The sequence below is a fragment of the Phalacrocorax aristotelis genome, chromosome 3 (genome assembly GCF_949628215.1).
Source record: "Phalacrocorax aristotelis chromosome 3, bGulAri2.1, whole genome shotgun sequence".
NCBI classification, from domain to species: Eukaryota; Metazoa; Chordata; class Aves; order Suliformes; family Phalacrocoracidae; genus Phalacrocorax; species Phalacrocorax aristotelis.
In genome coordinates this window covers 26560321-26586295 of record NC_134278.1, presented here as the reverse complement: position 1 = coordinate 26586295, position 25975 = coordinate 26560321, and the positions used below count along the sequence as shown (strand labels likewise).

Below are 25975 nucleotides of genomic sequence, written 5' to 3'. Positions count from 1 at the left end.
CACTGCAGGTGCTACCCCACGCTCATTGGAAATAGAAGTATGCACACAAATCAATACTTAACATACTGTAACTTGCCTAAGAGTGACTGGTTTTTGTGCTTTTTCAGTGTGATCTGGTTTCCCAAACACAAGTCATCCTGTAAAATGTGGTATTTACTCATCTGAACACAGGGGTTGTAGCTACACATCTTAGCAGGGCATCTTAGTTCAGGTTTTGTGTGCGCTGTTATCCCTGTACTAGCCAGCATCGCATGGTGCAGCATTACCTTCGTCACTGTCGCCTTCAGCTGTCATGATCTTCCTCTAATTTCTCAGCTTTTTATTGGATCACTGATTCTAGTCAGCATGTGAACCCCAGATAACCTTTTTATAGCTAAACCTTGTTTACTGGATAGCTGCACACAGCCATTTCTTGCTTTGTACAGTCTTTCGCATGTATGGGAGAATTGCAGGTGCTTCCATAGGTCAGACAGCAAGCTTTCATATGTCAAGCTAATGAATGCAAAGAAGGTAACCCAAGAATTATAGATCTGTGCTATACTATCAGTTTTATTCTTGATGTCCCCTAAGTTTGGACCACAGTGCAGCAGTGTTTTGGCAGCTGCAAGGGGCAGGCTGGTGGCAGATGCTCTCTCAGTGCTCAGACTTGGTGCTGCTGCTGTGGGGTGTTGGAGGAAATGAGGGCTCACGTGGGAGGACAGCCCCACTTAACTCTTTTTTTTTTTTTTTTTTTTTACTTTAAATTTTAATGTGCAGTTATGATATGTAGGCATTAAAAAAAAAATTAAAGCTTACTGTCTTGAAGCTAGACAGTACTTTTGAACTCTGCTGCTAGTAATGATCACGCAAGACTGGGCTTCTCCATCCTTTGGACCTGTTGGCTGTGGTCTCATCGGCTCTGTTGTTAGAAAGTGCAGCCTTTTGACCAAGAAGGCTCATTAAAATAGGCTTTGGGGACCATACCTTTATTTTTCTCTTTTGGAAGTAACAAGTTGGTTTGAGCGAAGTACACAAACAGAGATGAGAAGAATCCCTTTATTAAAGGGGAGGAGTTTGTCAGACCTTCTTGCAGGCACTTGAATAAGAGAAAGGAGACCTTAAATGAAAGCTGAAGTCCTTATAGCCCTCTGGACTTAGCTTTTGACTCCTTCATCCTCTCAGCACTCTCTCTTTAGCTTCCCAGGCTTCCTCTGGCTAATTTGCCATTGTGAGCTACAGCTAGCAAAGTTTTCCTGATTGCAATACCAGCACAGCTTTTGGAAAAAGAGGGAGCCTCAGGTTAAAACAGTAGCTGTTAATAAACACTCACATACTGCTTGGGGAGGAGGGCTTTGGAGCAAAGCTATATAACAAATGCTGTGCTTCGGCTTTCCTTCCAAAAAAAAGTCAAACTTGTAGCTCTTGTGCCATGTGCATATTCTGCCTGTTTCCATTTAACCTAGTTTGCTACAGAACTTCTCTTTCCCATGTTTCTTTCCCCTTAAAAAAAAAAAAAAAAACAAAACGCAAAAACCAGAAAACCAAAGCAACTGTTCTTTAATCCCAGCTGGCAGTTGTCTGTACAGTGTCCTTGCACATTTTATAGTTGCATTCTGTTACAAACACAACAGTTGAATAAACCTGCATGCTTTGCCTTTTCTGCCTCCCCGTTTTATTTCTGCAAATAGTTTTGCAGTCTGCACTTTATTACTCTTAACAGCACCGTGCTATAAGCTGGCAGCAATGATAAAGTTTCCATTATCCTTTTGCTGAGGTATGGGTGCAGCGGCCAGACACAGGGTACCCCCTCAAACATTTTATTCCAGGAAAATGCATGCTGTTGCAAAACGCATTTTACTGTAGTGCTGAGAGATGTCGGATCTGCTGCTGCTAAGGGGAGCTTTGCAGCACAAGAGATCCTTATTTGTTAGCTAGATGCATCCTTCTGGGATGGAGAGGCAGTGGTATACCATTTTTCTCTGATTCTTAGTACTTCCATGGGTGGGTTTGTGTCATTGCTTCCAACTTGCTCTTCCTGCTTGGCCATTGCCCTCAGTGTTTTCCCTTGGCTGAAGTTATCCTGTAGTGCAGCAAGAGCTGTCAACAGCAAGGGGATGAAATACATGTGAATGTCCTTATCTTAGGATGCTCCGATCTTAATTAGAGCTAGTTTAGATCTGCTGAAAATGTGAATAAAACTGCAAGGATCTATGATTTATCTTAACTCACCTATCTGAAGGTTATCAGATTCTGGTTTAATGGGGTGTGGCATATTGAGCACAACTAGTTATTCCATTTTGCAGTATCCTTTCTTGTATTTGTTTCTGTTATGTAAAATACTTTAATTACCACAACTATGTTTATGTACAAAAGTAATCGTTACTGAAGGATTTTTGGGGGGTGGAATGACAGGAAAAGCAATGGCATGAAATCATCCCCCTAGTTAACTGTAAGGTCTAGTAAAGTCTTCCTTTACACCCTGCATTTTCGAATGTTTTGAAATACCATTGAGGTTAAACTGTTTGAGACTAGCTTCCCTCCTTTGTCTTGCATTTTTTACACTTCCCTGAGTTTTATACAAATCATTTATTTCTAAACTTCCTTACGCTGGTGCTGCTGGTGAGCGTGAAAGCTCAGCACTGTGGGTCCCGATGAGTCAGCAGCAGGCTGGGAAATCTGCTGCTGATGCAAGGTGGGCCAAAAATCTGCATTGCTTTGCCAGAGATACAGTTGCAAAATAAAGTTTAAAAATAGTTTTAAATAGTTTTTTTAAAAAAACGAAAGCATAAAATCTGCAGCACTCATGCTTCACCTGGTTTCCCAGAAAATAAATGTACTTGCGCTTTCAGATCAATATGGACTATGATTTGTTCTAAACTCCTGTTTATTGCTAACATTAAGCGTACTTGGGACCTAAGTGGGTGTTCAAAAAGGGCAAAAAAAAAAAGGGAATCTGGGGTTGGCAGCAAGTTGAAAGGCAAAGAGAATAGATGCAAGGGGCAATCAAGGCTTTGGGAATAGAAAGGAGAAAGTGGGCAGCTTTGGAAAGCGGACAGAAAATGGTTGACAGCTTTGATTACCAGTGCTGTCTTCCAGTTCTCAAGCAGCTGAGTATTTTCAATTCCGGTACATTTACAAAAGCAAACAGCAGAGCGATCATTTTGTTTTTGGAGGAGGAATAGTTTGTATTTTTGGAGGAGGGAAAAGAGGAGTCACCTCTGCAGTGGCAGGACTGGGAAACATCACTTTAACAAGAAAACACAATTCAAGATTTCCAAAATCAAGTGCCTAAAATTAGGCTTTGGAGTCCTAATTTAAGAACGGAGAAAGTGGCTGTTTTCCAAGAAGGCTGAGCAGCCAGGCCTGGCAGTGTGTTGCTCTCAGAAGCCAGCATAATTATTTAGATGCCTATTTTGGGGATTTTTTTGGACCTCAAGTTCATGCACTTAATCGTGAAAACTGGGATCTGTTGTTTCAGGGGGTTCTTGAGCAGCAGGGTGAGAGCTGGAGGATCCTACTGAAAGGGAGCAGGCTTCCAGTGCTTTGAGCTTTCAGCCCAAAATGTTTTGTTGCTGCTGTTTGGGTTGCTTAAAAAGGGTGGCATGGTATGGTGGGCAAACCTTTATATTTTCGTGCCTTATCTTTGCTACCTGGAAACTCAAATTACTCCAGGAAGAAACTCAAGAAACAATATTAAAATGTGACCAACAATTCTTAAATCACTTTTTAGCATAAATCCCCCAGAATGCATTTTCTGGGGAAAGTGTAGAGGAGAATTTCCTTTGAAAGGCAGGAGCTGGTAAAATACTTCAGTATTTAGTAGCCCTTTGCTCAGTAGCAATGTGCATTAGAAGAGCAGGTTATCGCTGCTGGTAGCCTATATGAAAAACTTTTATAAATCTTAAAAAAAAAAAAAAAATGCAAGAAACGCACATTTCTGTGTAGCTTTTGGCCTACATTTTTAGTTGCCACAGTGAGGAGCACTGGGGCCATCCATGCCCAGACTATGTGGCCCAGCAGAGCTCACATCTTATGCCCAAACGTGTGGGTGGCCACTGGAGTGTAGTGCATGTCCCAGCTCATAGTGCCAAAAGTAGACCAGGGATGCAAAATGTTCTGTGGGTGTCAAAAAAACCCACTGTCTATCTAAATCAGAGGATTTTAAAAAAAAAAAGGTAATATTTTAATGATGGGGCTCAATCTTGTTGGGGTGAGGTGCAACTTCATCCTTTATTATGTTTGTGTTGCTGAATTGTGGCAGTCCAGTAATGTTTTTTTTTGTTTGTTTAAAACATCAGATATACCTTTAAATATTTAGACTTGGAGTAAAGTGTCTTTCAGGTTGTAAGTCTGAGTGCTTCCAGACTCTGATCCAGCTTGCCCAGGTGTTCAGGGACCTTCCCGTACTGGTAAAATACGGGAGCAGAGGATTTCTTTCCTGTCCATTGTAGAAAGGCAGGTTAGGAAAAAAGAACTAGTGTATATAGAGGTACCCGTTTTAAAAAGCAGTGTGCAGCATAATTGGGTCAAATTTTTTTCTGACCATAGGTACTGAATAAGGCTACAGATGTTGTCTATCTGGACTTCTGTAAGTCCTTTGACTTGGTCCCCCACAACATTGTTCTCTCTAAATTGGAGAGATAAGGATTTGATGGATAGACTGCTCAGTGGATGAGGAATTGGTTGGGTGGTTGCATCCAGAGGGGAGTGGTCAACAGCTCAATGTCCAGATGGAGATCATTGATGAGTGGTGTCCCTCAGGGGTCCATATTGGGACCAGTACTGTTTAGTGTCTTCATCAGTGACATAGACAGTGGGGTCAAGTGCACCCTCAGCAAGTTTGCAGTTGACACCAAGCTGAGCAGTGCAGTTGACACGCCTGAAGGACAGGATGCCATCCAGAGGGGCCTGGACAAGCTCAAGAAGTGGGTCCATGTGAACCTTACGGGTTCAACAAGGCCAAGTGCAGGGTCCTGCACCTGAGTCGGGGCAACCCCCAGTATCAATACAAGCTGGGGGATGAAGGGATTGAGAGGAGCCCTGCAGAGAAAGATTTGGGGGTACTGGTGGGTAAAAAGCTATATGAGCCAACAATGTGCGCTCACAGCTTAGTACCCTGGGCTGCACCAAAAGCAGCATGGCCAGCAGGTTGAGGGAGGTGGTTCTGCCCCTCTGCTCTGCTCTGGTGAGACCCCATCTGGAGTGCTGTGTCCAGCTCTGGGGCCCTCAGTACAAGGAGGACATGGACCTGTTGGAGTGGGCCCAGAGGAGGCCACAAAAATTATATGAGGGCTGGGGCACCTCTTCTATGAAGAAAGGCTGAGAGAGTTGGGGTTTTTCAACCTGGAGAAGAGAAGGCTGTGAGGAGACCTTATTGTGGCCTTTCAGTACTTTAAAGGAGGCTTATAAGAAAGATGGGGATAACATTTTAGCAGGGCCTGTTGTGACAGGACAACAGGTAATGGTTTTAAACTAAGAGGGTAGATTCAGACTAGATATAAGGAAGAAAGATTTTTACAATGAGCGTGGTGAAACATTGGCACAGGTTGCCCAGAGAGGTGGTAGATGCCCTATCCCTGGAAACATCCAAGGCCAGGTTGGACGGGGCTCTGAGCAACCTGATCTATTTGATGATGTCCCTGTTCACTGCAGGGGGGTTGGACTAGATGACCTCTAAAGGTCCCTTCCAACCTAAACCATTCTATGATTCTGTGAATAGTGTGCCTTGCTGAGGGGTGACTTCTGGGTAAAGGAGTGTTGGTAATGATCTGCTTGTGTTTGTGGTGAGCTGCAGAATTTGCTTACTTTCAGTATTAAGAAACATGCCGATTACAGTGTTTCAAATGGCCACTGGTTTAATTTTTCTGGGAGTCGATGTTCCTCTGAATTGGGAAACTATTCTAATTAAAAAAGAACTCTTGTAGTTGCTGCCGTTGAAGCCGTGTTTAATGTTGTGTGGCTGTTGGCAGGAGACTTGGTGCATTCTCACATGACCCCCTCTGGAACAAAAGCAGATTGTTTCCCTCTGTTTTTCTGTTACAAAAATAAGTTGCTTTTGAAACAATTTCTTTTTCTGCAAATTCTGGAAATCGACGCTAGGAGTAGGTCTTCCTTCGGTGTGCCTTTTACAATCTGCTGTCTGATAATGCTGGCACAAAAAGCCACTTTGGGGTAGCAGCCCAAAAAAAGCGGACACCTTTGCAGAAAGCCGCCTCCTCTTGGGGAATGAGGTTTTCTTCCAATTTTATGGGAGATTTGAACATAGAGTTTCATTTCTTGCTGTCTTTGCTATAGCTAGGCAGAGTTTGTTTCTGCTTACTTAGTTGTTTTGCTTACATATCTGCATTTTCAGTGTCCAGCAAGCAACAGTATATAACAAGTCAGTTCTGAATTGAGCTTTTTCTGTATATTTTTGTATAATGAACCTTGGTTTCTGAAATAAACTCTCCCATCTGAAATCTTCCTCTGCAAAAAGGGGAGTGGAGGTCAGGTGCAGATGCTGGGTTATTGGATGATGCAGTGCTCTGTGACTAAATCAATCAGTACTGGATCAAAGGAGTGACAGACAAATTGAGTAAGTGGGGATTTCAAGCAACAAAATGAATTATCCGCTGGGGAGTGCTTTTACTGGTGATATTTAATAGCTGACAGGTTTAAAGAAAAAGGAGGTGGGAAAAAACCAAGAGCTTGCTCTGGATACTTTCTTATCTTTGGAAATTATGTACTAATTTCTCACAGTCTTCCTGATGGTCATGCTTCTGGTAGCACAGTATAGGCTTCACAGTTAAATTTCTTTATTCTGAGGACACCAGCGTGCCAGTGCTGTGGCCATTCACGCAAGTACTCACAGTTTGTGTGTCATAGCTGGTGAGGTGATGTAATCCCAGAAATGCCCCTTCTTGTGAAATGTGTACTTATTTGGGCTGGGCTTCTTCAGTCAGAAAATAAAACCGATATAAATCAGGACTGCAAAAGACTTTTAACAATTGTGGTTATTTTAATCAAGCTCTCTTGTTTGTGCCTGGTGACCAGATTCCAGGGGAGTTTCTGAGCCTTTGTGTAGTCCAAAGTGGTACAAAGACTTGATGCACACGGAGGGGAAAGTCCTCTTCTGCGTGTGTCTTCGAGAGCCCTGCAGGGAGTGATGGGTTGGGGGTGCAGCCAGAAATCCTCAGCAAGCACGTCAGCCTCCTGCCTGGAGCCCTGCGGTGGAAGGGGTGTGGACTTAAATAGCAGACCACGCGATGTGAATGTATGTATCCAAGCCCATGTATTTTCTTGGTCCCACAGGAAGTTGAAACCCCTGAGGGGCATGGTGGCTCCCAGGCCCACTTTGGACTGGGGAGGGGATGTCATTTGCATCCTGCTTGGCTTTTCTTGCTGGACTCAAAAGAAACGGAGGTGTAGTTCTAGCTGACTAAACCACGAGGGCCTACTATTCATTTTACTTGGGTAAATCAGAAATCCCCTAGGGGCAGGGTTTTCACAGGTGGAAGAGAGACATTTCTTTACCTAGATAGAACTGAAAAAAATAGAGATTAACTTTTTCTGTTGTTAGCAATGGTGTCTACGCTAGAGTAATTCTTCTGTTTTACATTTTGGGTATGTTGACAGCTTAAGTGTTGCTTACATTATTTCCCCATAACTATAAATTGCTGTTAATATTAGTGCTTGGGGGTGGGGAGAAACACCAAGTTAAAACTATCCTTTTCAAAATGGATAAAATGATTTTAGTGGAAGTTCAGTACAGTTCTGGATAGAAAAGAGGAAATGGGAAGCCGTTTTATTTTTTAGTTTGAGTTGTGTTTTTCTTAATCAAGAAGAAAATGACTTCCTCTTCTCCTGAGAACAGCTTCATGTATGGTTGTCCCTGCTCACGGAAAGCGTTGCTGCTTCTTTCCTGCTTTAACGTTAGGGAGGTACAGCGACTTGTGTACTGCAGTGTATATACCAGGTGCTACCAATAAATACTGGCCGTGTGAGGAGCTGAAAGATGACATTTGAATCACTACTGTACTGATGTTGGATGAGTTTTGTCTGGTAATGTCTTACCAGTAAGCAGTTTGTGGAACTGGGGATGCTCATGCCACGAACTGCAACGTTTTCTCCCTTGCCTCTGCAGCCCTCTGTGTCATTCAGTGACTGTTGATATCTTGGTTTTATGGGCTGTTAATCAGAGCTGTAATCAGTAACCTATCCGCAAAAGTGATAGCAGAGCCGGTTTTTACGTTTTTCCCTTCCCTCCTCCTCCGCAGCTAGCCTTGCCAGCTATTCAAGGCTCTTTGTTAAAAGAGCTTCATAGTATTTATTTGAGAATTTTAATGTTGCTGGCTTTCTCAAGGTCCAGTCCTCCTTCTCCTCCTCCTTGCAGAGTGATCTTGCAAGATGTCATCCTGTATTTGCACTTATAAAATACAGTATTAAAAAGAACTTCAGGTTAATCTGAACTCATTATTTTAAGCTTCTGCGTATCTAGATCCTTGATTAAATACTTCAGTGGGAAATACTGCTTTTATACTGGTGACTCTCTGAGACTAGAATAAGCTTTATCTACTTTATATACACTGGTAATATCCAATATATCTGCTGCAATTTTTGTGTATTAGTATTTTCTTTGTTGACCCTAACAGATAGTATTCAGACGATTATTTTCGTGAGCTGAAGAACTAACTTTCTCCTCTTCTTTCCATTGCAATAGCTTGTAGAATGGAACTTCTGGATAAAACAATCAACAGCTACCTTGATGTTTGGCTTGGACCCAGAGGTAAGATTTGTCAAAAATTAAATACATAAGTAAAACTGATGTTAAAGTGCAGATATTAAAGCATAAGAAACAGCTTCCCTCTAACATCCTGACATTGGCAGGTGACTACTTTCTTTAGTATCTGCAAAGCATCAAAGTGTATGATTCTGTAATAAATAGTCTGTTCAATGCTTCTGATCTTCTGACCTAATTTTTCAGCTATGACAGAGTCATAGGTGCTGTTCTTCTTGCTATCAGTTAAGCTTGTGTTGTTAGTCTTAGTGAAGAACTTCTCTCACTCAGATCTTTGCTGCCTTTTTTTTTAAATTCAATAATAGCTTTTATTAAAAAAACCCCATTTTTTAAGATTTGCATTCTATGAAATAAAAATACTCTTGTCCTCACAACTAGAGCTGCTAAGTAATTTTTCACTGAAAAAAATTGTAGTTTTTGGAAAGCAATGCTTATTTGAAAACATTCTTTTTAAAGAAACAATGGTTTTGGTAGGTTTTTCACTGTGAGAAAGTCAACAGGTGGAGAACAGTAATCCTGGTCAGCACGAGGAAGGGACAGGCGGTGGCCTCATGGGGAGGGCTTCCAGCTAGGGTAGGGGTGGTCCTGTTCCACCTGGTCCTGACCAGGGGGGATTAAATGTCAGCATCCTGTACAGAGTGTGCATAGCAAGGCTGCTCAGTGGCATGTGCTTTCTTCCTCTGATTGCTTCAGTAGAGTCTTTTCTACCTCTTTCTTTGTCCCAGTGGAGTTCTGGTGGTGGTGGTCCGTCCGTGCAGGACAAAGTCCACAGGAGGTGGAACAAGCCTCTGATCCTTCAAAGTGTGTTTTCTGTTTGCTGTTAGTTACTTGGTGCCCTTGTTGCCCACCTCCCCTTCATCCTAAGCCCATTTAGATTACTCTGGATATTCTGATATCACTTATTGGATGTGCTGGCATATGGTCTATATTTCCCATGTCTTAAAAATAATGAACAATAAAGGTTTGGATTTGCCACAATTACCCCGCCTTCTTAACTACTTCCTAACCTACATTTTAAGGCTTCATTTCTTACATTCAGGATCCACATGCCTCCTTTAAAATTGATTCAGGGCTGTGAATGCCAGCAAAACTTCAATTGTTCATTTATGGATAGGTAAATTTGGTTTCAACCCTTTGTCAGCTCAAAGGCTGACTTCAGTGAGAGGAGTGAAATACCGTGCTGTTGCTGGGTATGGGCAACACAGTTGTGGTTCAAAAGGATCATGCACTTGTCCCAGGTGTTCCCCTGAAATCTTCTTGTTTGGAGTGGTCTGTGTGCATTTCCTGAGCAGTTGACATGTTGCCAACCAGGCTGGTTAGTCAGACTGGACTGACTGCTCTGTGTTTCGTTGCTCATACAAGGACTCCAAAATTTAATCCTTTTGAGTAGCACATATGTAAGTCTAATAAAGTTAGTATTGATTAGAAAATAATTAGCAGGGTCATCCACTGATAACCACAAAGGTATCTGCTTCACTCCTAGCCTTGCTGGCTCTGTGAGGAGGTAAGATATGTACTATTGGGAAAGGTTTGAGAGAATAAGGAGGAGAGGATCACTGAAGCTAAGCTTTTCTTAATTTAAGCTCATCTGTGGTATTCAGGATGGACAACAATTCTGAATAGTAGTGAGTATTTAAAAATAATAGCAGTAATAATTTAAGAATATTTTTGCTTTAGGAAGAGAATGATTTCTGCTTTCTTTTAACCACTGTGAAACTAAAATCTTGTTGTTTGTGAAGGTTGTTTGTTGTGTAATTGGCAGCATGGCCCTTAATAAAAGGGCTTCCTTCGTCTTTCTCCAGTATTTTGGCACTAGAAGCATTTTGGGTACAGCTTTTTCTGGATGCATTGAACTCTTCCCCTTACAAAATCTTAAGTGTTTGTATGTTTTTGCTTGTTTGTTTCAGACCCCAGAGTAAAAGGATGGCTGCTTCTGGAGAACTATACACCTACCTTTATCTTCTCAGTCTTGTACTTACTAATTGTATGGCTGGGACCAAAGTACATGAGGAATAAGCAACCATTCTCATGCAGGGGTGTTCTAGTGGTCTACAACCTTGGACTTACACTGCTTTCTCTGTATATGTTTTATGAGGTAGGAGAAAAGGGGTTGGGTCAGTGTTATTTGTTATCTGTTTTAGTTATATTGGCTTATGTTGAAAATTCTCTCTGAGGGCAGTCTTACTAAACCCGGGGAAACATCTGCAGAAACGTTGCAACCGTTCCTCAGTGTCACTTCTCAGGGGAGAAAACTTGTGTCCTTGTAGTTTTGCTGAAGGAACTGCATCTATGCTGCTGTGATTCATCTGCTTCTTGGAAGTTAACCTGAACATACAAATATATTTCAAACTGAAGTGGATTTTCTGTGGACTTATTTTCTTTCCTCACAAAACAAAGAATTAGGCAGTATAAAGTTTTCCACTTCCCAGAGAGGACTTTAGCTGATTTTACTCAGAATTGCATGGTTTTTATTAAAGTGAAAATGAGGAACTACGGCAGTGCAAGTAAGAATGTGGTGAGAAAATGACTCTGCGTGTGGCTTTAATGTACAGAATACTCTGGCTTGCTTTTAACCAAAAGTGTTTCTCCTTTCTGTAAAGAGAGATTTAATTTTCAACATGCAATTACAAGCTAGAGCTGAAACTACTAATCTTCCCCCCCCCCCCCCCCCCTTTGGCATTTGCTTAGAAGTATATGCAAGCTGTAATTCTCCCTTAAGTTTGTAGTAAATTCTATAGTGTTTTACAAGGTGAGTATTGTTGTGGTTTAACCCTAGCCAGCAACTAAGCCCCACCCAGCTGCTCGCTTACTCCCCCCACCTCAGTGGAATGGGGAAGAGAATCAGAAGAGTAAAAGTGAGAAAACTCATGGGTTGACATAAAGACAGTTTAATAGGGAAAGCAAAAGCTGCATGCACAAGCAAAGCAAAAATTCATTAATTGCTTCCCATGGTCAGGCAGGTGTTCAGCCATCTCCAGGAAAGCAGGGCTCCATCACGTGTAACAGTTACTTGGGAAGACAAAGCCATCACTTCAAATGTCCCGTTCCCCCTTCCTTCTCCCTCCCCCAGCTTTATCTGCTGAGCATGATGTCATATGGTGTGGGATATCCCTTGGGTCAGTTGGGGTCAGCTGTCCCAGCTGTGTCCCCTCCCAGTTTCTCGTGCACCTGGCAGAGCATGGGAAGCTGAAAAGACCTTGACTAGTGTAAGCACTGCTCAGCAACAACTAAAGCATCTCCACATTATCAACAGTGTTCCCAGCACAAATCCAAAACACAGCCCCATATCAGCTACTGTGAAGAAGATTAAACTCTATCCCAGCTGAAACCAGGACAGTGTTTAGATAGTATGTGATTTAAAGTTATTTCTATTGTGTAGTGAATTGTCTAGTCAAAAATTACTGAGTTGGGTTAGTAAGAACTTTGATACTTAATTCTTCAGCAGGAGCAGTTTTGGATTCGGTATGTACTTGGAACAACTTGTATTCTTGATGTGCTTGCATTTCTAACCTCTCTCTCAGGATATTATCATCGAGAAAAAAATTGTGGTTTGATCTGTTTAATTTGTCTAAAAGTAGTGTTGCTGTGGAATTCATGTACAACATATGCATTATTTTATGCAGATATTATTGTAATTATATAATAATCTATTCTTTTAACCTCTAATTATGTTATTGAGGGTTTACAAGAGCAGACTTTTCTTCGGTTGTACTAAGTGTGGATGAAACTCTCACAATGGCCATTCTGATTTCCTTGAATACTTAGAATAATACTCATAGTTTCCAAATGAAAATTACTGTAATATTCAACCATGTTACAAAACCTGTTGATAAACAACAGAAAAGATCGGAACAGTTGATCTTACAAATGCCCTTTTCTTGCTAACAATGAGCTGGTTACCAAGGAAGGACTATTTATTGTATTCTAAATAAGTCCTTATACTTGTAACCAGCTGAATAGCTTTTATGTTGTGAAGGAAAGAGGCAACTAAAATACAGTGAATGTTAAGGCTCCTCCCTCCTATATAGTGAAGCTCTTTGATGTTAAAGTGAATATTGCTCTTAATGTAATGTTAACTATATGGGAGTGTTCACCGGTATTGTTGTGAATATACCTTCTCTTTTTGAACGTGAATACACAAAGCTGCAGTATCATGAAGACTCTTAAAATCATGGTAGTTGCAAGAAAATGTTTTTGACAGCACTAAGAGCTAGACAAGAGGGCAAGCGATGTTCTGCAACAAAGGACTGATCCCATAAAAATGCTGCCAAGTAGAGAGCCGTGCTGACATAACACCTCACTGCTTGATGTTTGCAGGGAGAGAGCCGAAGGGCCAGGTGATAGGGAAAAAATCAGCTTCCTGCACCTCCAGGTACGTTCGCTAGCTGTAGTGGCTCTGCAATTATCTGTGTCAGTGCAAAGCAGGCGATAACCTCGCTTAGATCACGTCAGTCATAGAAATTTGGCTTTGAAGGATTAGCCATACATCAGTAGCACTTTGTAGTACATATATTCACTTTTAAGATAAAATGGTGAAGAGCAACATTCAAGAGAGATGTAACTCCGTGTTCTCTTCCTTGTTGTCACTTTGGGTTTCAGCTGGATTAAACTTTTTTCAGTATCAGTTTGAGAAAAGTCATAAAACACTTATGAACTTGTTTAGTAGCCTGTCTGAAAATAAGCTGCTTTAATAGCTTGCATATGATACAACTGAAACTCTGCTTTGGAGTTTTTCCTGAGTTACAGCTGTGGTGGTTCAGGTCATGATTCATAGCATCACAGCTCAGTTTAAATATTATATGACCCAAACAAGACGTTGAAGTGAGGCATCCTCCCAACAAGGATGAGGAAATGACCTGTTTGGTTTTCTGACCATTACATCTGAATGTTTGTATGCAATAACGTAGGAAAAAATTTTTTGCGTTGCAGGATTTCTAGTTGTAGTGCACTTGCACCATTTGGCCTACTGGTGTCATACAATAGAACCTTATTTAAAATCACTGGAAATCTTATACCTTTTATTTGGGACTCCTAAAATAGTAGCTTCTGTGTGTACTTGCTAGAAAGTATTTATTCGCGTGTTTAATGACCAGGCTGGGATCTGGTACTAGCAGAACAGAGTAGTGGACTGTGCTTGTCCCAGACAATATAAAAGGCAAGGCAGACCTTGGGGAGCAGTAGAGGTTTCTCCAGGCTGACCCATCGCTCCCTTACTTCAGGAAGAGGGGGATGCTCATTAGGGGCAGACAACAATGATTTATTCTGTACACATCTGCAGTGCTTGGACTTTGAGGGGAAAAAAACCACCCCTGTCTTGGGCAGAGGCAGCAAGGAGTGGCCTCCTGCATGGTGGAGAAGGTGCATAGCAGAGCAGCTGGCAGAGGGGTTATAGGATATGGGTTAATCACCCACTGGCTGGCACAGCTGTATCCAAAAGAGCAGCAGGAGTAGTTAGAGCAGCAGAGGCAGCACTGCTTCCACTCGTGTCTCTACTCTGTGCTGGGATCACGAGTCAAGTTGTCTTGCAACGCTGTGAGTAGGGCCCATGCCCCTCTGCTCGAGTCTCAGCTGGGTAATGGGGCAAAGTAGGGAGAGAGCCAGGTACCCAGTTATATGGCATGCAGACCTATTTTATTTTGGGGCTGCTTGTTAGCAAAACTAGCCAAGTGATCTGGACTTACATCTGAGAAAACTGGTCAGTGATGAAGGCTTGCTTTCTTCAAAGCAATTACTTTCCTGACTTCTTTCTTTGTCTGAAAAATTAATTCCGTACTGCATTAGCCTGAGAAAAGTCTCAGATCTTACTGATGAGGGAGGTGTTGCGTATGCTGTAGGAAAAGCGTCCTAAAAGCTGCACCCTGTTTTAGGAAGGACGGGACTCGGTGAAGAGGTGCTGTGGCACCTGAGCCGTGGGAGGCAGCTTGCTGCCAGGCTGCTCTTTCCTCTCCTCTTTCTTTCTCTACAGGTCCTGAAGTCCTTATCTCTGTACCAAGGTAACTGCGTTCACGTAAAGATAAAATTTCTTATCTCTGCAGGTAGTTGCTTTCTTTGATCAGACGTGAACTACTTCTTTTCACTTTAATCTAGCACTGTTTTGAAGCTTGTAAACCCATCATGCCTTGACAACATGATGCGGTGCTGGGTCTCTTATTTGCCCCTCTCCAGTGAGTCTCAGACTTTGGTTTTATCACAGGAAAACAAAATCCTCCCTGGTAGCGCCTCTCCTACAGCCCAGTCAGACTGGTGTTAGTGCGCTGGTTTAATTTGGAGCAGGGTTTATAAAAGAAGCACATGCTACAGCATTTTGAAGAATTAGGCAACAGAATTACAAAATGAAAGCAACATTAAAAAATAAATAAATTTCAAAACAGGGGAAGGAAGTAAGAGTTGCTTGACCACAAAAACAACTTTGAGCTGCAGGGTATTCCACAGAGCCAAAGGACTTAACACTGACTTTGAGAACCATTTTAATTTGCTTATGAAGGAGCTGTCTCTTTGTGTCATTTAAAAATCACATACTCTGGTGAAAATTATTGTAGTCAGCTTTTCTAGACAGCTTAATTTCTTGAGGGAAGATCTGCCGGTAGTTGCACATCAGCAATGCCATTAACAAGCCTGGGCTCCTGCCAACCTCAAGATGTAGGACTTCCTAGGGATGGCAGTCAGGGAAAGGTTGTCTCAAGCCTGGGGTGGCTGCAGAGCCACCAGCCCATCACTGGGAGTGCTGGGCAAGTTGAGACCTGCTGTAGAGTAGCAGTAAGGATGGGTTAGAAACTCTGGCTATCCTGAAAGCAGGCCACGACAGGCATGAGCAATGACTTAAATGCACTAGCTGGCAATTTATGACACCTCCATTTATTGCTTTCTAGGTGGCACATAAGCAGCTTCCATAGTGCCGTAAGCCCAGCCTCGTGCGTAACGGAGCCTTTTGGGAACCATTCGTGGTCAGGTCTCAGAGTGGCCTGTTGGTTTTGTTTTCTGAAGTCTTCCAGCATGTGCTGAGAGTATTGGGGTGCAAGAAATAGTGGTGGCAGGCAGAGGAGCAGCTGGCGAGCTTGGAAAAAGGGTTATCTGTGTCTGTTGGATGTTGCAGCAAGCAAGGTTTGTGAGCACCGGCAGCAGTATCAGCTTTTCACCATTTAGTTCCTTCTGGAAAGGGAAGGATTAAATTATTTTTGTAACTATCCTAACTATTTATATGATAAAAGAGATTACCATTTCCTACAATTGTTGCTTTGCTTCTATCATTTAAACCCTTGTGGCTGTGAAAGTATTAGAACTCCTAGCACATTACTATATGCTCTTCTGGAAATGAGAGAGTACTTGGGTTTAGCTGAAGCTACCTATAGTCACATGGATGCCTTTGCCCTTTGGAGAGGTGGATCTACCCAGACATCTTTGGTTGTGTTACACTTTAGATAGTGATCCTGTATCACTTGCAGGGAAAGCTCTTTCAGTTTCACTGTGCTAGCCATTCCTTGGGAGAAGTTTATGGACCACAGGATCAGTGATGGATGCTATTTGGATTAATTACAATATAAACATTGTGATTATCCCTCTATTACTAACACTTTCTTGAACTATGAGAACTGTATGAAAACATCTGTAAGCTCTTAACAACACGATCACAGCACAATGTGGTCTCCTGTCTGAGGGACTGGTGGGCACTCACGAAGCCACGCAGCCGTAAGGGCGGTTTGGTGCAAGACTTGCTCCAGGGCGTAGCTGGTACTTTAGCAGCATACTGCTTTTAAACTGGTGTGCTTTGTGCATCACTGTCTTCCTCATTGGCTGGGAGAGGTCTCGTGCCATGGCTCTGTTCTCTTAGCTGCTTGGATAGAGAAACTGCTTGGCTCTGCTGTCAATGTGCACGGCTGCCCTGCTCTCACTGTGGCAGGGTGGTGTTGATTTATCTCTAATACACGAGATAATTCCAGGTCTACGTGTTATGATATAACTAGATGTCTGGCTTTTTTTTTTCTTTTTCTAAATAGTGGCGATAATTCTATCTCAGAAGGTCAAAAATAACCTAGGCTGACTGGCTATTTTAGAAGCTAATTTAGGGGGAAAATGAGCCGTAAAGGAAATAACATTAGGAAAAGGTAGATCATTTAAGTGATGCTCTTCATTGTACTTTTTAGAATGAGCTTCCCATTCACAGTTCTGAGCAGCACTTAATCATACCAGTTATTGTAGTCTTTTAATCAAGTGATCATTTTAAATGACTTATGGTACAAAGGGGTTTTCACTGTGGTTTTGCAAAGCTTTTTTTTTATCCTGCATGAGCACAGATAAGGCTAAAACCAGACAACTTGCTTGTGCAGGATATCTGTCTCTGCCTTTAAAATGTTTTTGGGATACCTACAATTCTTTTTTCACTTGGGAATTGTTTAAACTTGTTATTCCTCTCCTCATGCGATTCCCAAGAGGAAAAAGACCTTTATAAACAACATCCAGCAATCCCTTCTGTTGTGATATTAAAGGGGGCTCAGTCTTGTCCTTGCAGCCATTCCCTCTTCCCATCCCACCCTCAACCTGCCCCTCTATCTCCCACCCACAAAAGGGTGGGATGTGGACATCCAGCTTGCCTCCTGCTTCTCTGGGGATTTCAGCCAGCCCTTGAGCAATGGGCTCCCCATCATGCTCCCATGACTAATAGCTCGTCATTACTCCTAAAAGTAATTTTGTCATGTCTGAGGTGTTAATTGTTATGCCAGGAAGTCACTTGTGCTGGGAAGGATGTAATGTACCTGGGATGAGTGAATTACTTAAAAAGGCCTTGAGGAATCAAAATGTGGTAATACATCAGTTGTTAGCTGTTAACAGCAAATCTTCAGCTTTGCTAACCTTACACAGTTGAAAAAATTGTAGTCAGATATCTCTGTATAAAATTTCCTAAAAACATAACTTTATACTTTGAAAAATAATAATAATTTTAAAATTGCTTTGGTTGTTCACTTTCTTCAACAGTTAAATCAACAGTTAAGAAGGAAAGATAATTCTCAAGGATCTGTCTAGCATATGTCTGTGCAAAACACACATGCTATGTGGGGATAAGATGCTACCTCCTATTTTTATTCTGGTATACCCCGATTGGAAGATTTTCCAATTCGATCATTGCTTGGAGCTTGAATTCAGCCTAATGCCACCCTCAGGTGCCCATGCATCCCTTGACACCAGGTGTCTTGGCAGAGCCGCTGTTGAGGTTTGCACATGCCGCGGGGTGCAGCCTTCTCCTCAAATGACACTTTATTCTTTGATCTTTTCAGCTGGTGACGGGAGTATGGGAAGGAGGATACAATTTCTTCTGTCAGGATACACACAGCGGAGGAGAAGCCGATATGAAGGTAATGTAATCAAGACTTATGGCTAATATAGTTTCAAATTGTCCACTTGTGTGTAAGGGGAGAGCAGAACAGTGTTGATTATGCAGATTTTGTTCAAACTATATGCATTTTTTCCTCCTTTCACAATACAATGGACAATGCATTGTTAAACAGAATAGTTAATCTACAATATATTCATGGTTGGCATTTTGGTGAGTAATTACCTGTAAATTTTCAAGTGTTTTCAGATCAAAAAACAAGAACTTGATCTTCAGACTGTATCCAGCCATGGTGTGTTGTTGTGACTTCCCTTCCTGAGATGTGGTGGTGATTTCTTCTGGTCACTGTTCAGATCTCTCCTTTACAGAGAGCACTGTGGGACCAACTCTGGTTCAGTATTTTCTAGTTTCTCCCAGGGCACCCCAGGTGCACAGCAATAGCCTCATAAAACACTCTTTGTTATCCTGTTTTCAGCTGTAGCTGTGGGTTTGTACCTAGATCTCCTACGGAGAAACCTGAGGCTGAAGTGTTACCAAAGATCTCAGCAGTGTCTTCAATCCAAGTAGTATAGGACAGAATCTGGATTTTAATTACTTCGGTAGCAAAAGGGTTGAAAGCACCCACAATGTGCAGTGCTTCTAAAACTTGTGTCCTCCTTTCTAGATCATACGTGTCCTCTGGTGGTACTATTTCTCCAAACTCATTGAGTTCATGGATACCTTCTTTTTCATTTTGCGGAAAAATAATCATCAGATCACTGTACTGCATGTCTACCACCATGCAACGATGCTGAACATTTGGTGGTTTGTTATGAACTGGGTGCCTTGTGGTCACTGTAAGTACTGGGTTATTCTGGGGAATGCTTGCAACGAGGGCCTTGTTCTGGTTTTCTTTTGGTCAAGTCAAGTGTTTCCAGTACCTTCAGCTGCAGGATTTGTTCTGTCCCATATTAAGCTGCTTTGCTGAATTGCAACTATTGCAGATAGTTGCAGGTATTAAGCTGCCTGCAGAGCCTCTGGAAGAGGCATGCCTATGTAGTTTGCAGAATTTGCGTGGCAGCATGACACTTATCAGCTGCAGTAGTCCAGGTCTGATACCTGTCAACCTTGTTTTCTCTTTTTTGTGGTGGTCGCAGACCCTCTAATGAAGCAATACTCTTTTCCAAGTCAGGACCAGAAGCTTGTTTCATCTGCAAGATGGCAAATAGTGACTCTTGTCCGTGTATCTGTGAAGTTCACTTGAGATGTTACTTTCTTAATTTAATCTCATTATACCAGTAGCCATAACAAATTATTTCAATTAAAATCTTGTCCCCTGAGCGCTAATGAACTTGACTGAATACATCTTGAGTGGAAGATTTCCATGTCCCTCTTGTCTAAATCCTGCTAACCTCTGGTTATCTTGCTTTGATTCTTTAATTTCAATGCTTTTAGCTGGCATCTAGTTTCTTAACTACATTAGCGTGGCTTAAATGTGGTTCAGATGTGCAGCTTGTGGTTTTGTTGAACACTCATCCAAGAGAAACCTTGTCAAATCCAGTGGATGTGAACTACTGGCAGTGTGGACCGAGAGGCTGCGTGGCTCAGGGAGGCTGGTCTGCTTTCTGAGCCAAACAACATAGAAACTCGTATTTGTTTTGTGTTGTCAGCACAACAGCGAGTAATGCTGGACTTATAAAAAGCATCCATCTGCAACCACATTCTCCGCTGGGGAAGTCAATCCCCATTTCTACAACAGTCAAAAGTGCAGATATTTGGAATCTAGGTTGTGCTTGCGTGGTCTTGAAAATACTTTTGTGCTATTTCTAGTGATGTGTTTTTCTTCTTCCTTTCCAAGCTTTATGTTCTGCTTGGTCATCACAGTTCTATGCAGTTTGGTGTTAAGCTAAAAGTTTCTTTAATGACTGAAGATTCTGTAAACAGGACAAATAAAATGGTTAACTCTCAGTTTCTGAAGGTATCTGTTGCTTTTGGTTATAAATGACAAAATAGGTTCCTGCCTGGAAGGAAGTGAAATAAGCCTAAAATTAGATGGGTGAAGCTATCGATTGTTGGGTATGTTCATGTGCTTCTGTTTTATCAGCTTCCTCAGTTCCTCTGAGAAGCCATAATGTAGATGTGAAAAAGAATAAATCGAGGAAACAAAACCAGAAGGCTGGTGTAAAGTGCGCAGCTGCAAAGCAGCTCTGCCACTCTGTTGGGTGAACAGAAAAAAAAAAATCACTCAGAATCAGACAAAATCAATTGGAAAAAAAGCCTCTAGCCTTTCTTCTAAGGAAAAAAATATTTTAAATAGTAACATTTTAACTTGTTATTTTTGTAGGATCCATGAAACAGTGTGTTCCTGGTAATGCAGTGTACTTTTTCCCTTTGCTCTTTTTTTAGCTTACTTTGGTGCCACACTGAACAGCTTTATCCACGTCCTCATGTACTCCTACTATGGATTGTCTGCTGTTCCAGCAATGCGTCCTTATCTGTGGTGGAAGAAGTACATCACTCAGGGGCAGCTGGTGAGTGATTAGCTCTTCAGTGCTTTAGCAGGCTCTTGCCTTCATTGAGTTAGAAAATTTTGGCAAGGGGTAGAGGAAGGGAGAGTGAGGGCTAGTACCTCTTACATCTTGAAGAGCCTAAATCATCTTAGAAATCCAGCTTCTGCACCTCAGGTGTCAGGACGATGGGGAGCTGGGGACTGATGCTGTACACAAATCAGTGCTGAGATCAGCGGGTTCTTTCTCCACCCTCCCTGTTGTGTGGCTAGGTATATTTGGGAGCTGCAGTGTTACGTTTTCTGAGACTTACTAGCCAGGGAGGAGGGAGAAGTTTTTCTTCCAAGCCTGCCTGAGCTAAGGCGTTCTTCTCTGTGCTTGGTTGCTCAGGCTGATGTTGAGATGACAGACCAGAAACCAAGTGCAACACAGTCTACAGCTAACAAGGCTCTTCATTCTAGTCCTGCAGGACAATGGCTTTTCTGTCTCACTTTTGCATGCAGTTGCAAATGGTTTATTAAAAACTGTTTAATATTTCTGGTCTCCTTCTGCACTTTAAATGGGCAGATTTTTTTCCTCTTGTAATTCTGTGTTGGACTCCTTGCATCCATTTGTATTGTTTCCTGCGTATACAGTGATGGAGCCCAAATGCTGTGTACTGGAGGCGAAAAGAGAAAAAAAATTAAGCCATATGGTACACGCTGTAGCGATACTGCGCAAGAACTGGGTTTCAATGTGTATGACATGTCAGAACGCCACAAGGAAACATGCATGGGTCTTCCCCATTTTGTAGGTGGGGAAACTGAAGCCTACAGATAGACTTTTTAATTATCTTCTTTTTTCCTTCCCCGCTGCAACCCCTCAGAGCTGTGAATAGGTTTAATAACATTTGCTGGTGATGACCAGCAATTCAGAGTGTTGATTCTCAATCTTTTTTTTTTTTTTCTTAGCACTCTTCCTTCCTGAAGGATGGCTGAGTATTGTAACAGTGAGGTTCCTTGGTTTTTGATGGGGTTGTTTTGTTTTGTGTGGTTTTTATCCTCCAGATTGATTACCTGTTCTTCATCCTGGTGGTCTGAGTGTTACAGAGCACGCGTGTCTTAGTGCTTCGGTTGCTCCCCTGGCTATTGTCATAGCTGCTTTCACTTCCCTGCCTCCTCTGCCTGTGTAGCTGTTAGGGCAGCAAAATAACAGAGCAGACTTTCCCTTTTCAAATAAACATTCCCTAATCTGGTAGCCTTCATGTAAAGACGAATTCTGCCTAGGGCCCTCTGCAGCACTTCAGCCCAAACTGTGTTTTTCCAAAAGAGTAAACCTGCTGGCTCAGGTTTACACTGCTAGTAAGACAGAGAAGATAAACTTGTCAAACATGCAGTATTACATGTTTTTGACTTGTTTTGGAAATAACTAATGAGCTTTTGGTCACAAATGGCTTTTTCCTCTTTGCATTAATCTGTTCCATTTCTCTTTTTTTCTGTCTCCCCAGACTCAGTTTGTCCTGACAATCTTCCAGACCAGCTGTGGTGTTGTTTGGCCATGTGCATTTCCTCAGGGGTGGCTGTATTTCCAGATTTCTTATATGATTTCTTTGATTATCCTCTTCACAAATTTCTACATTCAGGTAAAAGTAATATTCATCATTTCTTTGTAGCATTCTACTGGCTGTATCTCATTGGAAAACTGCTTTACACAAAGATATGCTTGCAATAGCCTTTTACTGTCTTCCAGTAACATGTCAAGGATCTTAAAGTACTATACTTTTTGGTCTGCCCTCAAATTTGGAAGCTTCTCATGTTTTGTATCTGTAATTCAGAACGGTTAGTGATTTCAGTAAGCAGAGTGGTACAAAAAGGCATTTTACTAATGCAGTTTTAACTGCAGATAAGGAAGAGAAAGAGCTTTTATGTAAGAAACAGGTTTCCAGTCTGAAACAAAACAGCAGCCTCTGAACCTGTGAAGCACCCAAAGGAATTGTTCACTGTGGCTCTTCCAAGGGGAAATTATTGTTTTATATCCAGGGAAACGTCCCAAACTCCCAATATAAAGAAATCTGGTTTTGGCTCACCTTTACAGGCATTTGTTTGTAGTTCCATATGGAAGATTAATATTTTGAATTGTGTTTCTATGAAATTTACTTTGTGTCTGAACACATCCAGTCTTGCTATGTGTTGTTCTGAGTAGTTCCTGATCAGGCACTGTACAAAGATGTACCCATCTTCAGAAAACCAAACCAGCACATCCTACTGCCCCCAAACAAGCAAACTCTGTTACATATTTCAAACATCTCTTGAAAGATTTGAGCATTTTGGGTCTGGTAACAGCGACTTATGGTAGGAAACACAGCAGGCTTCCCTACCTGAGGTTCTGGTACTTCTGAAAACCAGTCACATGGTTCATATCACTTGCTGCTTATGAACGTGCTAATTAAACATTATAGTATATTACAGATATTACTTGAGTCTCTTAATCAATTTAACCATGTAACTTTCTTCCACACACAGATACTTTGGGAAACACACTCTTGTAAGGCAACCAAGCCCCTTTGACAAAGACTAATTCATGTATATTTTTTCAGTGTCGAATTTTTTTTGCTGTCCCAAGCCTCCCTGATCCTGTTAGTTTTTGCTTCTCATGTTGGACAGTGCAAATTCCTTTCGCATTTCTGTCTCTGAACTTCCCTCACTGTTCTTGTTTACCCACTTCTTCTTTTGGCTTTGTTTGAGGTAGTCACCTGCAGTGCATCAAACCCCTTTCCTGACTTGTCTTTTTGAGTATATTCTTCTGCCGTAGTCTGCTCATAAAATCGCTTCATTGTTTCTAATTCGCTGTTAAAGTAACACTACAAATGCTACCTACCATCATACTACCAAGCCTTTTTATTTTCCAGTGAACTAATTTTCTTGCTGTGATGAATGAAAGGCATAGTATAGGCTCACACACAAAAAAATGGTAGAGCCTGTTAGACTCTGCCAGCAGCACGAGGTCTTTAAAAATGGTAGATGCGGGTTTACTTTCGTGTTTCTTGAGTTACTGTAAGGAAGCAGTTATTTATATCTATTTAAGCAAAACCATGTGTCTTTCCGTATATTCTAGACCTACAACAAGAAGGCATCCTCGAGGAGGAAAGAGTATCAGAATGGCTCTACGGCCACTGTGAATGGGTACACAAACAGCTTTTCTTCCCTTGAGAACAATGTGAAACAAAGGAAACAAAGGAAGGATTGAAGGCCAAACTGAAAAACCATTTTGATAACCCCAACAACGAAATCATCTGATTGTAAGCACAATAAGAGTTGTGCACTAATACTCTAATGGCTACTGTAACTATTCCTGCCTAGAATAGTGTGATTTATGTAGGACTTAACCAGTGCAAACACCCTAGAAACTGTATACAGAACATAAAAGTAGGTTAAAGTTTAAAAATAATTCTGGGCTGTCACTGACCCCGCTATAGACTGTGGAAGGGAGTATTATCGTAGTATCCGACACTGCTGTTGCCTTACTAGTCAATATGATAGGTGCTGAATTATGATTCACGATTTGAAAACACTGTAATCTAAACCTCCTTTTTTTTTTTTTTACTGTAGATCATGCATGTGATTGTAGAGGTAATTTGTATGATGCTGGTTTCAGTAGATAAACACACATGCCTTAAATTAAAAAGCAGGGCCCAAAGCTTATTACTGGTTTAAAAGTTAGGGTATGTTTCAATTTTTCAGTTGACTGACTTTTTATTAAAAAGTCATTTGGAAGAATCCATTGATCATTTTACCATTCTGTATGTGATACACGATGTTACATATCTCTTACACGATACAGTGAAATTGGAAATGGTGCATTTAATTTTGTGTATTTGGCTTTAACTGACTAAACAGTCACAAACCAGATGACTAGTTATTTTACCTTTTTAATAGGTATTATTTTTTGTTTGAAGTATGTCACTAATGTAAAATTAATTGGCGCTTACACAGTCCAATAAGACTTAAATATTGTCTCTAAGGTTTAGAGTATATACAGGGTAAATCCATCTTTTCTTTTCTCTTTTTCTTTTTTTTTCCCCCCTTTATTTCTTGGAATTCTTAAATGCTAAATGAAGAGTGGTTTTTAATATGGAAACTGGCAGAATTTCAAGTGTTGTTACCATAGCCATATCCGCATCTTAGGAGCTACTGTTTAAATCTGTGACATATCCAAAAGCGTATTTAAAAGCGAAGACAGATGCTTTTCTGATGGAATTGTCTGTATTTTTGGTATCTGTACTCTTCATGTAGCGTATGTTCGTTTTTAAAAATGTGCCTAACACAAACATGTTTTTTCCAAACAAGCAAAATTAAACAGTCTTAAGTCATACCTAATGTTTTGTAAACGTTACTGAAGTGTGTTGGAGGTGTCTGTTTCCGTAATGTGAGTTGTGTGTATCACGTGTTTTGGCTCGTTATCTGAGGGTTTGGTTCGAGTGCTTGTTAAAGTTACTCCTTCTTGTAAAATCTTGCCTTGCACATGTGAGGGGTCAGTTGCAAGGCCAGTATCTATTGCTGGTATTCTGGTATCTGCTATGGTGGAGTTTGGCTTATGAATATTTTATTCATTAAGCTCTGAAAAATTGAATTGTGCAAGACATTCTGCTGGTCATTGCTCAAGTTTAACTATTTGGTTTTTTGATATTTATATAAACGCCAATTTTACCATGTTTAATTTTTTAAAATTTTTTAAAAAATTTTTTGCACATCTCTTAGGGAATTAGTAAGTTCTACTAGCCTTGTGGATTTTCATTCCTTGTTTTGAAGGAGACAGTGTCTGTTATGTTTACATTATCAAAGCTTGTGCATGCGTCTTCATTTCTAGGTACTGGTTTTTGCAGAGTCTTTACATAGCTCAGTACAGCAGCTATAATGTTCAAAATAGGCTGTCTAAATGTGCTAGAAATAAAACTTCGGCTCATCTGAATATACCTACATTGTTAATGTTTGACATGGTTTAATCATTAAAACACTTTTGATGATCTCTGCTTGAATTCTGGCGCATTTGTACAGATTTAATACATTGCCCCATCCTGTGTCAAGTCAAGGAGGGGCTGTTGTGATGGAAGCACAGCTGCAGAGATTCAGAGAAATTCAGAGAAATTTAGTGTACCAGAGATTTGGTAACAAATTCCTTAGAGAAACCTTTGCTGTTACCAAACACTGTTCCCTTGCCTGGCTGTAGAAATAGTTGTCCGTGTGATGGATTAAACGTCCTGCTGGGGTTACTGACACGCTGAATGCAGAGCAGCCTGAATGGCTCCGAGGCTGAGTGCTGGGAGCAAAGCTTGATGTTGCTGAGAGAGACTTTCTGCCTCAGATATCCTGTGCTGTAGCCCAGAATGGGAGCATTTTTACAATTTCCCCATAGCTCCCCTTGATCTTAAGC

At 41.3% G+C, this 25975-nt stretch overlaps 1 protein-coding gene across 5 annotated transcripts in view; it reads left to right on the top strand.

Annotated features, from left to right (window-relative positions):
* Positions 1-24916, top strand: part of ELOVL5 (ELOVL fatty acid elongase 5) — a 38349-nt gene extending 13433 nt beyond the window's left edge. For all 5 annotated transcript variants that reach the window (XM_075086972.1, XM_075086970.1, XM_075086973.1 and 2 more), the window contains 7 exons: positions 8678-8743; positions 10663-10850; positions 18025-18102; positions 18745-18916; positions 20466-20590; positions 22053-22187; positions 23660-24916. In XM_075086972.1, the coding sequence (XP_074943073.1) occupies positions 8686-8743; positions 10663-10850; positions 18025-18102; positions 18745-18916; positions 20466-20590; positions 22053-22187; positions 23660-23791 (888 nt within the window). In that variant the 5' untranslated portion in view covers positions 8678-8685 and the 3' untranslated portion in view covers positions 23792-24916. The remainder of the gene's footprint in view (positions 1-8677; positions 8744-10662; positions 10851-18024; positions 18103-18744; positions 18917-20465; positions 20591-22052; positions 22188-23659) is intronic.
* Positions 24917-25975: the final 1059 nt, after the last annotated feature.